The sequence below is a fragment of the Bombus flavifrons genome, chromosome 10 (genome assembly GCF_040668555.2).
Source record: "Bombus flavifrons isolate JBK064 chromosome 10, iyBomFlav1_principal, whole genome shotgun sequence".
Lineage (NCBI taxonomy): Eukaryota > Metazoa > Arthropoda > Insecta > Hymenoptera > Apidae > Bombus > Bombus flavifrons.
This window is the reverse complement of record NC_138451.1, coordinates 10510155-10530830: the sequence shown is the minus strand read 5'-3', so window position 1 is coordinate 10530830 and position 20676 is coordinate 10510155. Positions and strand designations below refer to the sequence as shown.

At 38.5% G+C, this 20676-nt stretch overlaps 2 protein-coding genes across 8 annotated transcripts; one reads left to right on the top strand and one right to left on the bottom strand.

Annotated features, from left to right (window-relative positions):
* Positions 1 to 992: 992 nt before the first annotated feature.
* On the top strand, positions 993 to 11715 carry Adar (adenosine deaminase acting on RNA). 6 transcript variants are annotated; one of them, XR_011174341.1, is made up of 9 exons: positions 1693 to 2123; positions 2208 to 2284; positions 2370 to 2430; positions 2632 to 3462; positions 3557 to 3942; positions 4031 to 4325; positions 4397 to 4587; positions 10064 to 10633; positions 11362 to 11715. XR_011174341.1 is itself a non-coding variant. In XM_069122649.1 (9 exons), the coding sequence occupies exons 1-8, from the start codon at positions 2072 to 2074 to the stop codon at positions 4764 to 4766; spliced, it is 1992 nt and encodes a 663-aa protein (XP_068978750.1). In that variant the 5' UTR covers positions 1694 to 2071; the 3' UTR covers positions 4767 to 4776; positions 11362 to 11715. The 6 variants fall into 6 exon arrangements, 5 of the variants coding, with proteins under 5 accessions (XP_068978751.1, XP_068978747.1, XP_068978750.1 ...); XM_069122649.1 differs by lacking the exon at positions 10064 to 10633 and adding an exon at positions 4668 to 4776 and having other exon boundaries at positions 1694 to 2123; XM_069122647.1 differs by adding an exon at positions 4668 to 4776 and having other exon boundaries at positions 1694 to 2123; positions 10064 to 11715.
* On the bottom strand, positions 7901 to 19481 carry jef (major facilitator superfamily domain-containing protein 6 jef). 2 transcript variants are annotated; one of them, XM_069122644.1, is made up of 11 exons: positions 18775 to 19481; positions 16570 to 17095; positions 15811 to 16206; positions 15606 to 15727; positions 15310 to 15535; positions 15095 to 15235; positions 14435 to 14704; positions 13714 to 13972; positions 12545 to 12835; positions 11811 to 11923; positions 7901 to 11591 (listed from the first exon to the last, which is right to left on the bottom strand). In XM_069122644.1, the coding sequence occupies exons 1-11, from the start codon at positions 19182 to 19184 to the stop codon at positions 11472 to 11474; spliced, it is 2874 nt and encodes a 957-aa protein (XP_068978745.1). In that variant the 5' UTR covers positions 19185 to 19481; the 3' UTR covers positions 7901 to 11471. The 2 variants fall into 2 exon arrangements, with proteins under 2 accessions (XP_068978745.1, XP_068978746.1); XM_069122645.1 differs by having other exon boundaries at positions 11858 to 11923.
* Positions 19482 to 20676: the final 1195 nt, after the last annotated feature.

The following is a 20676-nucleotide window of genomic DNA, read 5'->3' as shown; positions in this document are numbered from 1 at the left end:
CCAAGGTGTCCTTGGCTTGTCATCGAAGCAGAACCTTTTTTGAAATTCGTAATATTGCAATTTATAGTCGACTGAAAGCCGATTAACTTTTGATTGTGGATTGACCAGTGAGGACTGATTTTTAGACCACCCTGTATGTGTAAATCGTCAAATTCCTTTCAAATTTTGTCAGTATAATCACGATAGTTGTATTTCGTTTTAATGCTAATGAAATTCCAAAATTTTATATAGCATTGTGGCGGCACTCTACGACTTCGCGACACAAGCATAATGTCATCAAAGTGTAAGGCCGACATGCCTAATGTCCAATCGATATCCCTACGGTCCTTCCGCCGAATATTCGTAAGAATGCGTACGCGGCAACGGTCTCAGACGTCTAACAAACGCGTGCATAGTGGGAATATCGAGAGGTAACAAAAGAAAAGAATCTGTCTAAAGATTCAATCGGTTTTGAACAGCAACAGAAGTGCAAAGGGTCAAGTGTAACAGCAAAGTGCGAAGGGTCAAGTGTAACAGCGAAGCAAACATAGTCGAAAAGCGAGGATTGTTGATTGTTGGTAGGTGACTGTTGATTGTTAAATAAATTATATTGTTGAACATCGAGAGTATTTCTTGGGCACCTTACATCTAACACCACGTCAGCATACATAAAAAGTTTCTAATAGTGTTCGAATACTTTTGTCAACCATCCTATTTCTAGTAGACTATCCAAGAGTTAAAAAGAGAAAGTTGCTCATTCGAACTCATCGGAATATGAACTGTGCCAATCGTTCTTATGGAATGATCAAATTACAGCAACCGTTGTGCAAACTTATTGCGTCAGTTATATCTTTCTCTTCGAATGAATAGGGATCGAAATGGAAAAACTCTACTACGGATCGTGAACCATTATCGTTAAAACAAAAAAGATGAACGTACAAGTTGAGAAGTAGGATATCGTTGTTTCTTTAATTCACGTATTTTTCCAGTATCCAGATATTAGTCATCGATGATATCTTATACGGGGATTCCCTGGCGGTAAAGTTTGCTCCGGCACGTACTTAAACCGTCGTGAGAAATCACGACGTTTAAAATGCGAAGAGAATTACGATTCGCGACTTCTACTCCACTGAAGAAGCTTTGAAATTGTAGAAAACTGAAAATAATCACGTGATGGGTAAGAAAACGGGAAGAAAATTACCATTGATGACGAAAACAACGGTGAACATCTTTTTCTGTGGTTTTGCATGTCGCACGTGTACTAATTTGTATCTAATAGCTGTGGTTTTATTTGTAGGAGCAGGAAAAAATAATTGCAAGGTGGGTTAAAGTTTTCGTATGGCAAAACTACCTTCTGATAAAAATACGTGAGTATCTCAGATTTACCATTTTATCGCATTCGTAATGTTCATTATTATTCGAAGATATGAATAAATTGGTGTTATAGTAGCTCAATTAAGATGATACATGTTCTGAATGGCAAATATTCTATATATGTGCTATTCTTTGCACGCGTAATTGTTATGTATGTAGGTTATAAAAATGTGAAAAGGAAAAAGAAACGGATTTTCTATGTTTCCGTGATAATCGTGCAACGCTACTTTTAGTCATTCTCGGAACATAAAAACAGGATGTCATATCCATCATATACATCTTATGTAAACATTCATGTGTCTGTCTACGTTACACCTTAAACTTTTCACGCATCGTTACGCTGATTCTAGCAGAAGAATCCCGTTGACTCGCTTTTGAATCGACTCTGCGCGCGAGTTTTCTTTGTCGTGTGCGTATTGCTCTGCGCAATAAACAAGCTGCGCTACTTTGAACAAGAGGTGTGTTGTTATATCGGACTGATTAAAATCCGCATCCACGATTGCCCGCTTTCTTTTTCTTGTATCCGTGTATAATTTTCTTAAAAAATTTACGATGCAAATACGCGCGATAAATTAGGTTATGTCGAGACTAGCAAAAAAACAGCAGTGGCGCTGCGGACATATCGTGACACGAGTATAATTAAAATCAATGTAACGTACAGTGCTTCAAGACAAGATTCTTTTCCAGTGCGTTTTCCAACACATTTGTTGGACAAGAAATGTCGAACGGATTAACGGTGCTGCATAATGACAAAGACTCTAACGAAACAAGTATGAAATTCAAACATCGATCTTTTATTCATCCATCGCATACACAATTTTCATAATCGTATTCTTTTCATTTCCGATCTCCAGACTGCAATGTATCCACAGTCGGTGCTAGCACTGCTGCATCTCCTGCGGAAGGATTGCAGGAGACTCACTTGACAGGGGTGAGTTTCATTTAATTAAGGTCATTTTTGGAATAGATACCTGTTCCAAATCCATAGCACTGGCTTGTTGTTGTCCTCTTCACAGATGGAGCAGCCAAATATCTCAAGATCGATCTTGAAGAGACCTGCCGAATCAGAACCTGAAGGTCAGTGGCTGGTTGCACGATCTTATATCACGCTATTGAGCAGCACTTAGTTGTTACGCATGTGCATATTAAAGATGATTTGATATAAACAAGCAGAACATGGATCATCTTATAAGTCTTTCAGGTTCAAGTTCTTTTGAGCAAAGGAAAGCCAACTAGAATACACCAAGTAAATTAATCTGTTTCTATTATTTTTGTCAGGTACAACCAGTCCAAAGAAGCGTCACAAGAATCCACAGCCCAAAAATGCGGTGTGTGCCCTGAATGAATTGAAAACTGGTGCAGTATACAAAGTAGTTGACCAAACTGGTCCTACACATGCCCCAATATTTACGATAGCAGTGCAAATAGATGGACAAACTTACGAGGGCAAAGGACGTACCAAGAAAATGGCAAAACATGCTGCTGCTGAACTGGCTCTCAGAAACATCATTCAGTTTAGAAATACACCAGAAGTTCATCAAGCAATTAACACTTGTCAACCTTCTATTCCTCTTGAACCAGATTTTACAAGCGATGTTACGGAACGTGACAATCATCTAGTAAATGCTTTTAAAACTTTGACCCAAGAACCAAAGAGCACAAATAAATTTTTAGAGAAAGGGCCTGTAGCGCTTATTAATGAATTATATCCTGGTGTAGTGTATAATTGCGTATCTGACAATGGAGAAAGTTATGCAAAATTTACGATATCGATCACAGTCGATGGAGAAACATTTGAGGGAACTGGACCAAGTAAAAAATTAGCGAAAGCTGCAGCTAGTAAAGCAGCGCTAGCTAAATTAAGGAACGTTCATAGTTCTTCGTTCTGTATACCTCTTCCGGTTCGTGTATTGCCAAACTTTCCCAGTAGCGGACATTGGCAAGATCAAATGACGTTACCTCAAATGTTAGCTGATAAAATTGGCAAGATGGTGAACCAAAAATTTAGCGAATTAATTCAATCGAAGCCGCAACATGCTCGTCGTAAAGTTTTAGCCGGCATTGTTCAAACTAAAGGATCGGATGCAGAATTGATATGCGTAACAACTGGTGAGAAATAACTTTTTTATATAATTTCTTGTATAAAAACTGAAAATGTATACAAAGAGATTATATTATTTTCTTTTTTCTTTTTACATAAAAGGTACCAAATGTGTTTCTGGGGAGCACCTTAGTGTTAGTGGTGGTGCTTTGAATGATTGCCATGCAGAAGTAGTTGCAAGGAGATGTTTGTGCGAATATTTGTATAAACAATTGGAGCTTCATACAGAGGATCGTGGTGCGGAATCTATCTTAGAACCGGCAAAAAAGGGTTTCAAACTAAGACAAGGAATTCAATTTCATTTATATATAAACACTGCTCCTTGTGGAGATGCCAGAATTTTTTCACCTCACGAAGAAAATGAGTCTGTCGACAAACATCCAAATCGAAGAGCAAGAGGTCAGTTGCGAACCAAAATAGAATCTGGAGAAGGTACCATTCCTGTAAAGAGCTGTGAAGGTATTCAAACATGGGATGGTGTACTTATGGTATGATGTATTCTATGTCGAATACGATCAAGTAAATACTCTTCATTTCCGTGCAGACTTTAGTGCAAATATTTATTTCAACTTATAGGGCCAAAGACTGCTGACGATGTCGTGTTCGGACAAAATAGCTCGGTGGAACGTACTTGGTGTGCAAGGTGCACTTCTAAGCCACTTCATCGAGCCAATTTACTTCCACAGCATCGTTCTTGGCAGTCTATTGAACCCAAGCCATATGTACAGAGCGGTCTGCGGACGTATCGAAAACACAATTCAAGGACTACCACCACCCTATAGACTCAGTAAACCGCTAATGAGTCTTATCACATCTTCCGAAGTTAGACAACCTGGGAAAGCACCTAATTACAGCGTTAATTGGACAATTGGTATGTAGAGGAAAGGAGGGAGATTTAAATAATTGTAATTTGTCTTCATTGTAATTTGTTGTATCTTATAGGTCAACCAGAAGCTGAGGTAATAAACTGTACCACTGGAAAAGACGAATCAGGTAAACCCTCTAGAATATCCAAGCAAGGGCTCTTCAGAAGATTCTACAATTTGCTAGGTAAACTTGATACTATAGACGATGCTGATAAAAATCAGTGCCGCCATTACTTGGATGCGAAATCATCCGTACAGAATTACTCGGTAAGTCGAAATAATCTCATTAGACATCGGTACAAGAGCTGTGTTCATCATTATTTCGTTTAATTTTCCCCTGCGAACAGCTTGCCAAGCATCAATTGAAGGAAGCTTTCGTAAAGGCACATCTTGGGAGTTGGGTTAAAAAACCGATCGAACAAGATATGTTTGAAGTCGATATCTGACTAAATCAGGGTAATAATAAGATCTCTGCAGATGATACAGTGTTTCGGTTATCAAACTATGTAGTTCCTACTGCAAACTAGACCGCTCGTTCAGCGTGTTATGATATGGCAGAATGTGGCATCAGTAAAGCATAAATCATAGGTTCTCACGCATGTCTGGGACTTTGAGGTTGTACGATATGTTCATATACAGAATCGTGTTCAGAATGTGAAGAAAAACAAGCCCTTAGTGGCTTATCTAGTCTTCGAGCCGTCGAAGGTTTTACGATTCGATAGTTGCTCAGTTTAGATATAGGGTTATTATAACTTTCGATACTTCGAATCTTAATCTTAATCGTTAGTATGATGTCAATTTCGACAATTTTTATAGACTGTTAGATGAGTAAAAAAATTTTCGTTTCGCAACATAAATCAGGTTGAAAAAAGTCAAAAGTTGTGCGTAGGTATTCACAACTCGATAAATTTCCACGTTTTGACACATATCTAAAAATTAGTTTAATGATTGGAAATTCTTATACTTATTCTATTTAAAAGTGGAACAAGTAACAACCAACAGGTAGTTATTTTAAAACAATCGTGTAGGGGGAAGGAAAAATCCAAATTGACGATATCTCGGGATTTTATTCGTGCCTGCAGTATTTACTAGGCTTTAGGAATAACAGTGATATAACATGCATCAAGTTACATCCCTAAAGGCTGTGACTACCGAGTATAGGATCTTCATGCAAATTAAGTACTCTGTTGCAAAGTTTTAACGAAATATGACAGGAATCGATTCCTTGTCGGCGTATTCAATTGGTTCGAGTTACAAATAATTATGTTTTCGTAATTATCAAACTAAGTTACATTGCGTTAATATTTTATGATACTCGTCGACAAAGAATCGGCCCTCGACAGTTCGATGTTGTTATTATTGGTTTTCATAGGGAACAAATGGAAGAGGAAATGTGTGAGTAAGAATAATCGACATGAAAGTATGGATGAATTATATGAGTCAGTAGGTGAATGACAAACTATACATTATATTATTAACAGTTTTAGAGAATCCTAAGATCATTGCCTCACTGTGCCAGTATTATACACTTACTGCTATTCTGCCGTAATGACACACTGCCCGGTGTCGGTCCAGTTTTGTGTGAGAAACTCGACAAATGTACAAACTAATCTCATTTCAAGTATTACATACTAGTATTAGAAGCAGCCATTACGTCGAAAGGACTATAGTTGTATATAGTACAACATCGGATGTTGTTAGTTTGATTGTTATCAATTTGATTGTTTACAAGTATTGTTTGTTATGTACTTTCTTTTTTTTTCCTGTTGCGATTTTCTTTTCTTTTTTATGCAACAATTCAAAAAATGTGTACATGTTTGTGCCAATAAGAACTGGAAACCAAATGCAATAATGCCAATGATAAGCTAATTTAACCGATGTTTGCTATGGTTTCTAAATTTTTCATGAACATATTTATTTAACATAAAATAATTCTTTGAGTTGAACTTCTCCAATGTTATCAACGATTAATTCTTCTTCGCGCTTGAAGTTTCAAACAAACGAATTCTACTATAGCTGCCTTTTTCTGCTTGCTTCTTGCCATTTGCATAATACATATATTACACGTGGATCCAATCTTTACGAACACACATTCAATTTACATATTTACAAGTGTGTATTGAACCTTTTGTGCATAATAACCAAACTAACTTATACAGATACTCACTTGATCTGGGTCAGCTATGTTGTTCTCCGTATTACGGAATTATTTTACGTGGCATACCAAGAAAAAGAAAAGAAATAATACAGAGAGAAGAAGAGAGAGGAAACGCAGGTGTACACAAAATTCGTAGTATTATAAATGGCGAAGAGTCATAAAAGAAATAGATCGCCGGAAATGTGTGATACAGGTGACGAACGTGAAGTCCACGTGTTTATCGTTCTTTCATGTTACACGAAAATCAGTAGTAAGTTTTATGACGAACTAGTTTACATTCATAGGGTAGTGTTTTTATTAAGTAGAGACTAAAAGGGTGCGCATCGGTTTCTCTTGACTTTTCCGTATTTTCCTCGTATCTTTGCGAATTGCATCACGTATACACTCTACATATATACCTATATATGTATTACAATATATTATTATATTACATCACACACGCATATACACACACACAATCACATACCGATCGGTATCTATAGAGAGAAAAAGAAAAAAAGAAAAAAAAAGACACTACTTAGTGGTCAATGATCAAAACTCGGAGTGAGCATAATAGTTGTTAATTAATTTACTAGTCCTATCTAGTCAATCATTGATACAACTTTCGATTCTTCTCCGAATCATACTTGGGGGAACATAGCTTAGTATACCGATGATAATACGAACTCGTAGTCGGCTAGAATTTAAGCTTGACTAGTGCCTCTAGTTGTAACTTTGTCCAAAATAAGTAATATTGATATAGGCAAAAGAATATCGAATAAACCTTTATTTACCAAGTACTGGGTGTTATCTTGCGATCATTCCCACTAATTCTTACTGTATCTTGAATAAAAAGAAACGAAAACGAACAAAATGTTTGCTTATTACGTCAACTGCATATCGCATACCTGCAATTTCCAACTGATATTGCGTCATTTTATGGAACTTTTATAGAATATTTTGAACAAATGGCTACATAAATATCGGGCAGAAAAATTTAGCCAGTGTTCGTAATTAACAAAATATTAATTCATTCGTCCGTTTTAAGAAACGCATGATATTCGCCTCTTGCTTTACGCCTTTGAATGCATCCTATTGCTTGCACAGGTTAAGACCTCAATTGATTTCAATGTGAATAAAATATTATTTATGAATAGCTATAGTGGCTACAAAAAGTATTTGTACACTTTATTCTTCCAGTGAATTCCATTTTCTATTAAGTGCTAAATTTCACTTTTACAATGTCAATTTTTTGCAGTCATATGAAATTACCTAGTATATAGAAATTAATTATACAATTAGCATATAAATGCCATGATAAATACAAATAATGGTGTACAAATACTTTTTGTAGCCACTGTATATGCATGTTACGAATTTATTTTACGTTTGCAAACGGGCAGGTTAGCTTAGTTATGGAAGGAAAGCGTATAAAAGACACGGTTCTCTTTTGTTGAAACTGTATATTAATTACATCGTTACTATATATTATATCTTTTCTCTGTTAATAATCTATTAATGACGCTGTACCTATCGTACAGCTATCGTTTATCGCGCTTCGCACATGAATCCCTCGACAGGCCTTTCTCAATACGAATACAATGAATTCCTTAGCTCGTCGATGAACAGCTCGAATTGCGAAATGAACCGAATTCTATGTACGTTACTTCAGTCATTTGAACGCGAGAACGTATTTAAAAAAAAAAAAAAAAACACGAAATGTATGTACGAATTGTGATCGTATGACATAACAGAAGATATGATCTCAGCCCGTTTGTTCGCGATCACGTCGTATTCCTTTATCGCGAATCGTTCTCTCTCGAGAAGTATTAGAAACGAAAGACGTGTTATCGGTCGTTCTACCGACGATACCAAGCGAGACGAAGTAATCACGTGCGAAGCGGCTGTTCCTCGAATGTTACATCGATTTTTCTTCAACTTAATCGCTATATGATATGTATCGAGTTCGCCAAATGTTCCCTGTCATGCACTTTTCCTATGTCCTCCACTTTGGTTACGGTGACTATCACGAGATACGCGTTGGTATGGGTGAAAAGTATGCTCGAGCAAAGTCGCCCAAAAAAGAAAAAGGTAAAAGATACGTGGAAAGAAGAGGAAAGAGAAGATACGTCGTGTGAAATATTAATAGAAGGTGAAAGTAAAGTTAGAATCCACCGTATGTTTTGTTCGATCGCATGACGTTGGCTACATTATATTACGCAATATGTAGCGATTCCTCAGACGTTCCTTGCTTTCCTGCTACTTTTTATTCCTGCTTTTAGAATTTTTCTCCGACAGAAATTTCTGATCTCTTAATAGGTCTACGTGATAGGAAGACTTGGAGTTAAATGTCATTAAAAAAGTGTTCTGCCCGGTTGGTAACGACACGCAATATTGCTTGTTGCGAATCGTACGATTATTATTAGAGAGCTAGTTGTCGAAGAACGCGAAACAAATAATTGATAACTTCATTTATTTCGAGCACGCCTTTCACCGGATGCCGTGTAACAAATCTAACAGGCTTGACAGCGATTTTTCTTAAATCTACGAAAGCAAACTATAAATGGGACGCCAGAAGCATTCGTTTACGCAATGTCCAACAAAGTATCGTATTCAAATTATTAGAAAATCACATGCATCGGGAGTGTGGCCGACCAATTGCAAGCGCTAGATCTATCCAATCTACTATCATTCGATATTTGTCTTTCGATGGTTAATTAGATAAGTTATCTCATTGTGTATCGTGCACGTGTGCATGTTAGTCGCGAGACAATGAGGTTCGATCCACGTTGTTCGCTGTCTTATTACGTCCATCGGACATTCTGATGGAAACTGCGTCTACAACATCAGCTACTACATTATGATTATCCGTTTCGTGCTTAATTCTATTCGATTTCGGTGGAAGGTGTCCTCGAAAACCGGTGTTCATACAGGGGAACAATGAGAAAACGAAACACCCCTGTGACACGTGTTCATTCTGACGCACACACATACGATTAATAATAATGTAACCGTACCGATTACGTAACAATACTGAGCTAAAAAGCACTCTGATACGTACAATGCTATATGCCTTAGTGTTTAAATTTCATTTAAGGTAATGTAGGTACAACATTACGTCTAGCTTGTGCCTCGGGAAACGAGATTCCGCTTGGTTCAGGCTATTCGCACACTTAGCCGAACCAAATCGAACAAAAATACCCCATCGAGTGAAAAACATTCCGGGGTATGTGCTCTCGGATCACTTTATCTTCGATTCGAGCGGCTTCGAATCGAGCTTTCACTTTGAACAAGATCGAATTGAGTGCGTTTAAAACGATACATTGTCTGACTGAAACTAAGTAGTAAGAAAATAGCGATGGCTCGAGAACTTCAACGTTGATTCGGGCAAACGCACGACGTTAATAGTTTTATTGAGATTCCCACGATAAAGACCGGGTTACGCTTTCCATCTTTATCACGAATCCGCTTAATTATCTCTCATTATTAACAATATCATACACCTATCGCGGAGAAACGTGGTTTCCAGTTCACATAAGAAAACAGTATTTGAATTAACAACTCGATAGTCTACAGTAATTACAGTACGTGTGAAACATTTTACAGATACAACACGCAACGAGCAACGTTCAGCCTAGAAACGGAAAACAACGGGCGAACGAGAGAAGAGTCAAGGGTCATTCTTTAATATTCACACGCGAAGAGAAGCAGAGAGAGAGAGAGAGAGAGAGATAATAGTATTTACAATGATCTTTAGCGATTCACGACTTTCGTCAAAGAATACTAGATACGCAATAGTAGAGAGAATCGTAACAAAACGAGTGAGAAGCGAAGGGAGTAATACGATTTTGCACATCAAGATACACGTAATAGTTACATCGAATTGCTTGCATTCGAGGGCGCGGCCGTGACCCGAATTTCATCGAATTCTCGAATCCGTACGATGAGAAACTCGCAAATCGATTTTCTTCGGCCGATTCTGTTTCAAATCGCGAAAGTCTCGACTGACCGGTTAGAGAAGATGGAATCTTTGAAAATCTCGTTCTCGTCGATTCGTATTTGACAACCGATGAAAATGTACTCGAACGCCACCATGGAATGCAAGTCCTTGTATAGGATATGAGTTTTCGTTGAAGCGACCCCGCAGATCGTGTTGTGCCGTACTACACGTGTCAGGTATATTACGTACATAGATTTCAGTCACGAAAGACATTTGTTTTCTTTGCTGTACATCGTGGCCTTTTATGCATATACACGAGATGATCCGTGTGGTACGTGAAGATCTTGTCTTCACTTGCATCTCAAATTTGTTAAAATAACGTTAAAAGTGGATTCTACGAGACGATCACGTATCACGGGACCAACACGTTTATATCCTAACAAAATATTTCTATCGGATGGCTTTCTTTCGATTCGCGCTTGCACTTTCGTCTCGTATATTTCGCAGACGTTCCTCTAATCCGATCGAAGCTGCCCTTCGGTGCCCCCAGCGAGCGATCCTCACCGATTACGCATGTTTCTTCGAATGTTTTTCGTCGATTACGTTAGCGTTACGAAACTCGTAATCCCAGCAGTGTTCAACGGTAAACAACAAGATCATAGTGAGCAGGCACTTTTAAATCATCGTTCTATCGATCAGTCTCATGGTCAATTTTTTTTTTATCTTTTTGAATGTTGCGCTTTATCCTTTCGATGCTTCTCCAAGCTTGATAATCGAATTGTTAGCATCGGAAAGAATTCTCTTTGTTTGTTTGCTCTTTATACCGTGATTAATTTGTTACAATAGTTTGCATCGACGCTATCAGGCGTTTTTAATGCGAGTATAACGAACGGTGTTGCTCCAAGGAGGCACCAAGGGGTTTTCATCGAATTTTTTTAACCGTGTAAAAATTCCTTCTGCCTAGCACTCCGAAGCTGGTCCTTCGTTTTCGGTTCTCCAGAGAACATGCCGGTTATCGACCAGCGTTCCATGAGCATCCTAATCACCTCAAGTGGGATCGAACGTCCCGGACTGTTACCATTCGTAGTCGTGCTGATGGAAGGGGTTGGTGCATGGTTGTTGAGCGTGTAGATGGGTCACTATCGGCGGTGGTTTAACCAGGTCGAATTCCCTGCTAATCACCTCATTGTAAAGCTGTGAAACAGAGGAAAACGGAATATTAAGGGTAACCAGCTGGCACGACAACGGTGTTGATGACTGTATAAAAATAAAAGCACGAAAAGAAATAAAGAAAAACGTGTTTTTCGTTCAGAGAGTATAGCCTTGCGTAGAAGTTTTCTCTCTTTTTTTATCATTTATTTTCCAACAAACGTCTTCTTTGTGGACGTTTTAGTTAGAATGATTTTACTAAACCTGGAAGCTCCTACGGATATACTCGTCCTCGCCATTGCCAGTCATACCGTAATTATATCCACCTCCGCCGCCGCCTCCAGTGTTCAGAAATGGATTCGTCGGGTTTACTGGGCCTGAAAATGTATTTCATCGTGTACACGCTCGAATGAACAATGAAAAAACTTTCTTTAGAAAGGCCCGTAATAATTATTATTAGCGATGAAAAGATCTTCTCTCATCGACAATGGCTACCGGCAAGCATTTTAATCATTTGATTCATTAGGAGTTTGATAACATATATACTGGCTATAAAACATATTTGCATTTTTATCGTTTCTGCATTTCGTTTTCATAGTATCAAATTTTTGTAGTCGTGTGAAAGTATATATTATTAAGTGATACGAAACTTGATGTGAACCTAATTAACTGATACATAAATTCTGTAATAAATACAATAACGTGCAATCTTGTAAATATATAAGAAGCAGAAACTTCTTTAAGGCTCATATTGCAATTATTAATTGAAACGCAGCTACTAGTATTGAAAGACTAGAATTAAAGTCTCTCACTTATTGTGAGATTCTTATTTAATTTGCAAATATAAGAGCCATTATATGTAGTTAATATTAATAAAAAGCTATAAGTAAATCTTTCAACGCAAATTTACTGAGTTTATCATCTATCTTGTGGATCCTTTCTCTAGGAAGCTTCTCAATTACGTATCTCAATTACGAACAAAGATGCGGAAATCTCACCTCCATTCGCACCTGGCACGTTGAGAGTATCGCCAGATTGGTAAGTGGCACCGTAGCCCGTGTCTTGATTAGCCAACTCGTGCAGTCGAGTAGAGCTGAGAGCGCGAGGAATGGCGTTGCTAGGTACACCGTGCGGTGCCAGATGTGTCGCTTCGGCTACTTGACGAGGATCCTCCGTCTGTGGCAGCTCGGAGACGAAGCCTGTATCCTTTCTGTAAAAGTTGATGAACACGAACGCGCCAAGAACGACGATGCAGATGAGACCGTAAGCTCGGAATGTCGCAGTTGTTCCTAGGAAATTGTACGAAAAAGAGTCCCATTTAATGTAGAAGAAGTACAAAATGCATATACATGGAAAGACACAACGTACGTAAAAGGATGTGTCACGTAAGCTTTGCGAAAGTCTGTGAATGAAAATTCTGAACACGTTGATAGAATTGAAAGAGGAAAATTTAATGCGGTGCCAAATGTATTCGTAGGCTTACACGATCAATCGATGGAATCAGCGACAACGACAAACGCTAGCAGGAATATGACCAGTCTTAAAACGCAAGTCAATCAATTTAGAAAGTTGCGAACGACAGGTAGTAAGTAAAGTTTCATCAATCAGTTTCGACAGGAAAAGTATGTTAGCATTTCTTCGATGTTTAAGAGATTTTGTAATACATCTTGCGCAATGATCTACCAATCAATGATATTAATGTATTGATATGTTACGAATCGTAGGTCATAGACTCTTCTCATAATCGAACAAACATTCGAATAATTAGGATTATCTACTGATTTGTAACTCGAAAACTTTGTTCGTAGAACTTGATTTGTTTCATTAGCAAACTTGTTGCTGTTACGCAAGGCAGTTTATTAATTCTTACAACCCGTAAGTAACTCGTGACTTAGAAAATTTCACTGATTAATATTCTCCCAACTTTATGAGAGAATCCGAATTTGGCAAAGCGATGTTGCATAAATGTCGATGAGACACGAATATTTTTTGGTGAATTTAGCCTTGATCGATTTATTTAAGAAACGACGTAGGCAACGTTGGAAAGCTATTAATAACGTAATCTTGTGAATATTCCAAGAATCAATATCGAATTACTTGCATTTCTCGACACGTGGTCAAAGTGAATCGATAAGACATCACGCAACACAGGGTACTAAGAACTCACCGTAAGCGTCGACGAACATGCCACCGATCACAGCTCCGCATCCCCTGCCAAGACCATGATGGATACCTTGAAGAACACCCTGCGCGCTCGTACGCAATTGTGGAGGCGTGTTATGAGAGATGTAGCTGCAACACGCGGCCCATACAGCCGCATGGGTTATTCCCTGGATGAATTCGAAAGGCAGCACCCACCATGGAATCGTCAGATAAGAAATATAAAGGAAACGAAACACGTTTCCACCCAGTCCCATGCACAACACCTGAAATTGCGTGTTCGTATTTACTTTAAAAATAAGTTTCGTAATCACTAAGTGGCTTAAAGATGGTGCACGCAATCCATGTTTATTATTATGAACGTATGTTGCAAATATGACGAAAAATGAAGTTACCTTCTGCATAAATTTACTATGAAGATTATTTTCATGTTATGTCTAACATAGATAGTTCTGTCGTGGCATATGTTATCGCGTTAACCCTTTCGAGACGGATTTTTCTCAACCACGAACACAAGAATACGATTGGTACAGATGATGATACATCCAGATTTGAAAAAATGGAATAACGTAAAAGTGACTTTTGAAATAGGATACGTAGCTTGTTCTAAAAGTTTTCAGTAAATTCGGCAACAGAGAACGGCACGATAATTCGGCAATCTTCGTAAAAATTAATCTCGAAAGGATTAAATTTAAGGGTTCTTAATGAAAATTAAATGAACGAACTACCTTCACGTGACCGATTTGACGGATCAGTTTAAAGCTGAAGAAGTAAGCGAATATCTCGGAAATGTGATTGATCACGGAGGCGACACCAAATAGAGTCGGTGTGCCATTGTAGTCCTGAAGATGCCAAAAGAGGAAGGTAAAAATCAGCCCGATACCGAATCCCATGAACCACGCGACGAAAAGGAAGGATGCGCACTTGAGGTCTTTGAATTGCTTCAATACGGTCACCCATTCCGGGATCTCTCGCGTCGTTTGAGCGAACATTTTCGTCTGGAACAATACGAAGCTCGTTTAAAATGCATAATTGTCTCACGGGATCGATATCATCAACCCTTTGCGCTCCAGAAGCATTTTAATATCTCTTTCCATCAACCTGGTAATTAAAATGTAAATTCATGAGAAAATGTGTATATTTCAATGTATTAATGTAAGTACATTTATATTTTATAATGTCTCAAATGTCATCTGAAATAATCGCACATATGATTTCCTGAAAGATAAGATTTAAAGGAATTCATCCCTTTGGAATTTTATTGTAGAGTCTAGTAAAAAATTGATAGATATTCCTCTGGAATGAAATTTTCTGTGAATTTCACCGAGAAATCGTGTCAGTACCACTTTGTAGTTCCGAGTAAACACTTCAAATCAAGGATACATTACCTTGCCTTCAGGCGGTTGTTGTTTCACATTCAGATTTACCCCTGCAGACGAGTCCTGAAGACTGGGCAGATTCAACTGTTGAGACAGTTGACTCTGCAGCTGTTCCTCCCTTGTTGGTTCTGCAGGAGGCTTCTCCACTTCCTGCACAACGAGACGGGTTACTTGATTCGACATTTGGTCCGTGATATTGGTAACCATGATATTTGATCACTCACCAGTTCCGTGACCGGAAAATCGTATTTAAAGTTGATCTGCGTGGCAGTGATCAGAGCGGCACCCATGAGGACGCTGAAGATCGCGAAGCAGATCGTATAATTCTTCTCCATTGCATCTGGACCGCATGGATGCTCGGAGAACGCAGTGCTGTGATCTAAAGCGATACCGACGAAGAACATAGCAAGACCCCAGCCTAAACTACCGAACATTCGCTGGTGACCGTACCTGTACCAGAAAAGAAGCTCGAAATGCAAAGAAATAATTAGAAGTTCGATGTTAAACAGGCAAAATTTACTTGTCCGCGTCTTCGCCTAATAAAGTGATGACGGCAGAGTCAGCTAGAGTGATCGCAGGCGCCGAGAAGAATTCACCCACTATCACCAACAGTAACAGGAGGAAGAAAGTTTTTTGGATGTCCTAGAACAGTAATTGCTTGTTAAGCGATGACACGAAAGTGAAGAAAAGCATCTGCAATTGTCAAATATGAAAGCGATATGTACCGGCAATCTGTAGACAATCGAACTGTAGAGAGGTTTCACCCATCCTTTGTTCTCCTCTTCGTTGTAATTCGCGGCATTGGAAACACTATGAGGACTCTTACCGGAGTGAGGTACGTTGACGTAACGTTTGGTCCTAACCAACGGCATCTGGACATCTTCGTCATTATTTTCGTCATTTTCGTTCGCTTCTTCTTCTTCTTCCTCTTCGTCCAACAAGGATACTTTACTTGGGGGGTTCACGGTGACCGTTTGAAACTTGGACAGAGACTCCTTCTCCTCTGAAATTTCATCATTGGCGTCTCTTTTCACCATGACCTTCATTGGTGGTGGTTTCACTCTCGTCTTGGTATGCGTATACGCCTTCTTTGGTGGTCTTCCATCGTCCAAAGGTTGGTTCTGAAATTAATGGAAATTAAACTTGATGACTCTTTGATTGAGCTAAATAGTAGTAATAATTAGACTGTGGATTTTTATGTATTTGTGGAAAGTTTAAACGCCCCGAAAAGCACGGAATGTATAGAGAAGATTCGTACAGTACCGAGCAAAATTAGTTTTGGTTTTTTCCAACAGGTATTGGTACTTTTATTTGAATAAACAAATGAATATAATAATTCTGTGTAACATATTTCAGTGCCACATTCTTCATTCCGTCATTTTCGCTGTTTTGTCAAATTTTGATACATTTTTCTTAGTGGCACTGAAATTTTTCAATTTTGTTATGCACTTGTAGGTACCTCTGAAACAGAGAACAGAGCTTACATTTAGGAAACGTTTGTATTCGAGCACATCAGCTGGACGGTTTTTCCTTTGCAGAGTCTCAAAGTCGATAGTCTTAGCTTCGGGATCGTTTTCTTCGAACACCAGCTGTTTGTATTTCAAATCTTCGACAGGGCTCTCTTCTGTTGAAGTACTTGTTCCTTCTTGCGTTTCTCTTCGAACTCTATCGTTATTGAGATCGTAATTTTCTCGTACATCGTTCATCGTGCCCTTATTCATTTGTAAACTGAGAGCCGCCAGTGGATTTAGCTTGCTGTCTTTACGCAGCCTCTCGAAAACGACGTTGTCCGCTATCTCTAAACATTCTTCGTCATTCCGATGATAAAAATCGTCAAGATTGGCGGACCGTTTAACTATTCTTAATTTAGGGTTCGGTGGTTCCAGATACGGCGTGTTGTTCCGTATAACCCAACACGATGTGGCCGGTGGTTGCATGAAGGCCAGAGGAAGAGTGAAGATGATCCAGCAAGACAGAGAGGCTAAAAAAATCACCTTGCCCTTCTGCCACCTGAAAAAGAAACAACCATTTCCTAAGTAAATTTGGAACTGTGTGATTTGGCTTGGTCAAATCGCGTTTCTTTCTGTCCTCGAGGCGGATAAATCGATAAGAGGTTGAAGCTTTCTCTCCCAGCTTTGCTAACCCACGCAATATTGGATTCTGGATAATATCCACTAACATTAGCCGAGCAAACTGTTTATGTATGCAATCCAAACATACGTGTATGTAATACCAGTTAAAAGGGCAAGTAAGCAGAGACACGTAAAAGGAATTCTATACTCGTGTCATTCGTCCAATTTACATTTCTTTACAACATATTCATTGATATTTGAACTTTACCACTAGCATTTTATTTTTCTATTTAATAACATATATGTACATACACATAGTGGGTCGAGAAGGTATTCGTATACTTGTCGACATTCTTTATGAACATATTGCGTGTGTTACATGAAACGTTTTGAAATTTCACTAGTACTGTAGCAAAACACTAATATCATGGTTATATTTTTTGTAGAATTTGGAACGATTCTAAACATTATACAGAAGTTACAGGATATTTAGTACAAGCATATATCCTGCAGAGATCACGAAAGTATTTAAGCAGATGGTCATCCGCAATATTAATAAGCCCCAGTATTCGGAGGGATAATTTGTAACGCTTATTATATGCTTAAAGTGGATTATGTAAGTACTTACGAGGTATCAGGATGTCACGTTATTTAAAGGAAAAAGTAGGACCAAGGACCAAAGCATTATAGATAGAATGAGACTTGGAAACGTAGAAGAGAAGAACAGATATTAGAGATGGGAGCAGGAAAGAAGGTGTAATGTCTGTGAGAGGAATATTGAGACGTTAAAATATTTGATAGAAGACTGCACACGAGTAGAAAGAATAAACACAGGTGTGGACAAGATTTTGGGATATAAAAAATTGGAATAGATGATGGAATGACTAAGGAAGATAGGAAGAACGAGGAGGGAAAAGATAAAGAATAGCAGTAGAAGTGGCTGATGGAAATGATAGTTCTAAAATAAGAAAAATGTCTAACGTAGACTCTTAATATGCAGTAACTAGGTTAAGGATATTGAAGGATAAATGAGGAGATCGGAAGAGGAAGTGTGTGATTTGAAAAACTATAACTAAATCGCATTTATTAACCGCGAGGTCGAAATCAAATAAATCGTTACTATTATACTTAAAGTGGCTATTTATACTGAACTTTTACTAAATATAAATTTGTAGCAAATAGTTTGCAACCCCTGTGTATATTTTCAGATTAAATTCAAATTTTGCCAAAATGTTTCATATAATACGCACAACATGCACATACAAACTTTCTACGGCAGGTGTACAAATACTTTTGCAATTTATGTAATTTGTAATTATTAAAATTATGCAAATTATGTAATTTTGTATAAGCAACATGTGCAATTTACTACGAAAGCATTCGAAATATAGTTTAACCGAAAGATTTAAAGCTTGTCACATTCGTTGATATTTGAACTTTGCCACTTTGGTATTCTTTTTTTTAATAACATATATATGCAACATGTACGATATGCCACGAGAGTATATAGTACATACAATTTAACGAAAAGACTTAAGATAATTGCCATTGAATTGCACGAGTAACTCTCTACTGAGAGTTACTGTGTTTACCAGTCTAGTAGATCGAACCTCTCACCTGTCAGCCAACGAACCCCAGAAAGGCGCGCTAAGGAACTCGATGAAGGGTCTTAGTCCCATCAGGAGACCGCACTGGCCGGCGTTCATGCCCATCTGCTTGAAATAGACTCCCATCAGAGGAAAAAGGGAACCAAAGGCAGAATAGAAGAAGAAGTAGAACGTTTTCACGGTAAGCAATTCCTGATCTACGGAACCAAACAGGTACTCGATCACGTCGCTCTTGCCACGAATCTTGTGCGTCGCCTCCTTTGGTTGAGGATACAAGGTGGGATCGACCTCTCCTTGGGCTTGTGGGTCCACTATGGGCCTGGCTCCTGGCACCTGTTGTATCGTTCTACCAGGACCCTCCTGCGATGTTCCATCGGCTGCCCCATAATCGTAATCCTCGTGTGCACAGTAATTCGGCATGACTGGAGCCCAAGACTGTGGCTATCCTATCCTCGGATCTACGTTCTTTTTCTTCTGAGACACTTAGATTGAATCGAATGGAGGAATCGATGACCAGCGTGGTATCCAGAATTGGAGAAACGATATCCGACCGATTCTAAGAATCGGCCCCACCTTGAACTAATCACGAGTGTAGTTGCTCGAGTAAGTTCTCCTTCGAGCGTCTGTCGTCTTTCGGGGATCACCAGCTACAATCCTTTTAGACGAGCGTCGAATCGATGGCCCAGCGTGTGGCACCTTCTGCTCGCGAAATCGATAGTCCTGGCAGTGCGCCCGCGCAACTTGCACCCCCTTGCGCACCCTACCGACGACTCGGCCGGTGACACATCGCTAGCGATGGACGCTCGATCCTATCCCGTACCAGCTTTCGAACAAGTGGTCTAGGTGCTCTTGGAAATCGTGTTGTATTTCTTTCAAATTCGATATTTCACAGAAACTGGAGATCTTTGATAAACGAAGGATTATATCGTGGTTAATAAGAGTTGGATAGAAAGAGTATGTAGATCTTCGAGAATTATATCATTAGATAGTAGAAGAGTTTGGATATATGTAAAGCGTATTGGAATTTTTCATTACTTAGTGGGAATCTCGTGGGCAGTAGGGATTTAATAGAACGTAGATTTTGGGAAATTATGTAATTAGATAACGGAAGACCTTTTAGAATACTATTGTAGAAATCCTTAAAACTTCAATACGTATTTGAAAATCATTCACGAGTTAGAGACCATCTCTTGTTGGATATAGGAATTGAATAGAGAGAATACATAGATCTTACGAAAGTATACGATTAAATAATGGAAGATAATAATAAATAAACAACGAGTGATGCAAGAATTCGAACACTTATCGCAGAACATTTTTAGAAATATATTATTTGCATTACATGAAATATTATTAATATTATGAGTGTCAGGACTATCGTGATTAAAATAATAAAATTAATAACCAGTGAGAACGTATATAAAAAGTGGAAGATACTCATTGCGAAAGTACACGTGAAAATTAACACGCAGTATGAAGAGTATTGTATCGGAATTTTCCAAAAGTTATTCAAAGGCTAGACGCGTCTCAAACCCTTCGCTAGAGTTGGCACAAGTTTCTGACCAAATCTCGAAACCCTTGGCTTTTTCCACTTTCATCAACCCTCTTCTTCTGCGATTCTTGCGCAGTTGACAGTACGCCGGATATCCGGCTTTCAAGCGTAGCGGCCTCATACCATTAATGATTTTATCCCTGTTTTTTCTTTTCGCCATTATCTTATCGCTTCTATTTTTCTTCGTGCGTTTTCTTTCTATGAGATATCGATTGACCTGTTAATTGATCAAACGTAATAACCAAAAAAAGAAAGATCGTAGTAATCTAAAGGAGTTTGTTTATTTTTTGTTTGGAAGGAAGAAGTTGTCTGGAGGTTATCAGTTGGATGTCAAGCGTGAAAAAGTTTCGCCTGGTGAGT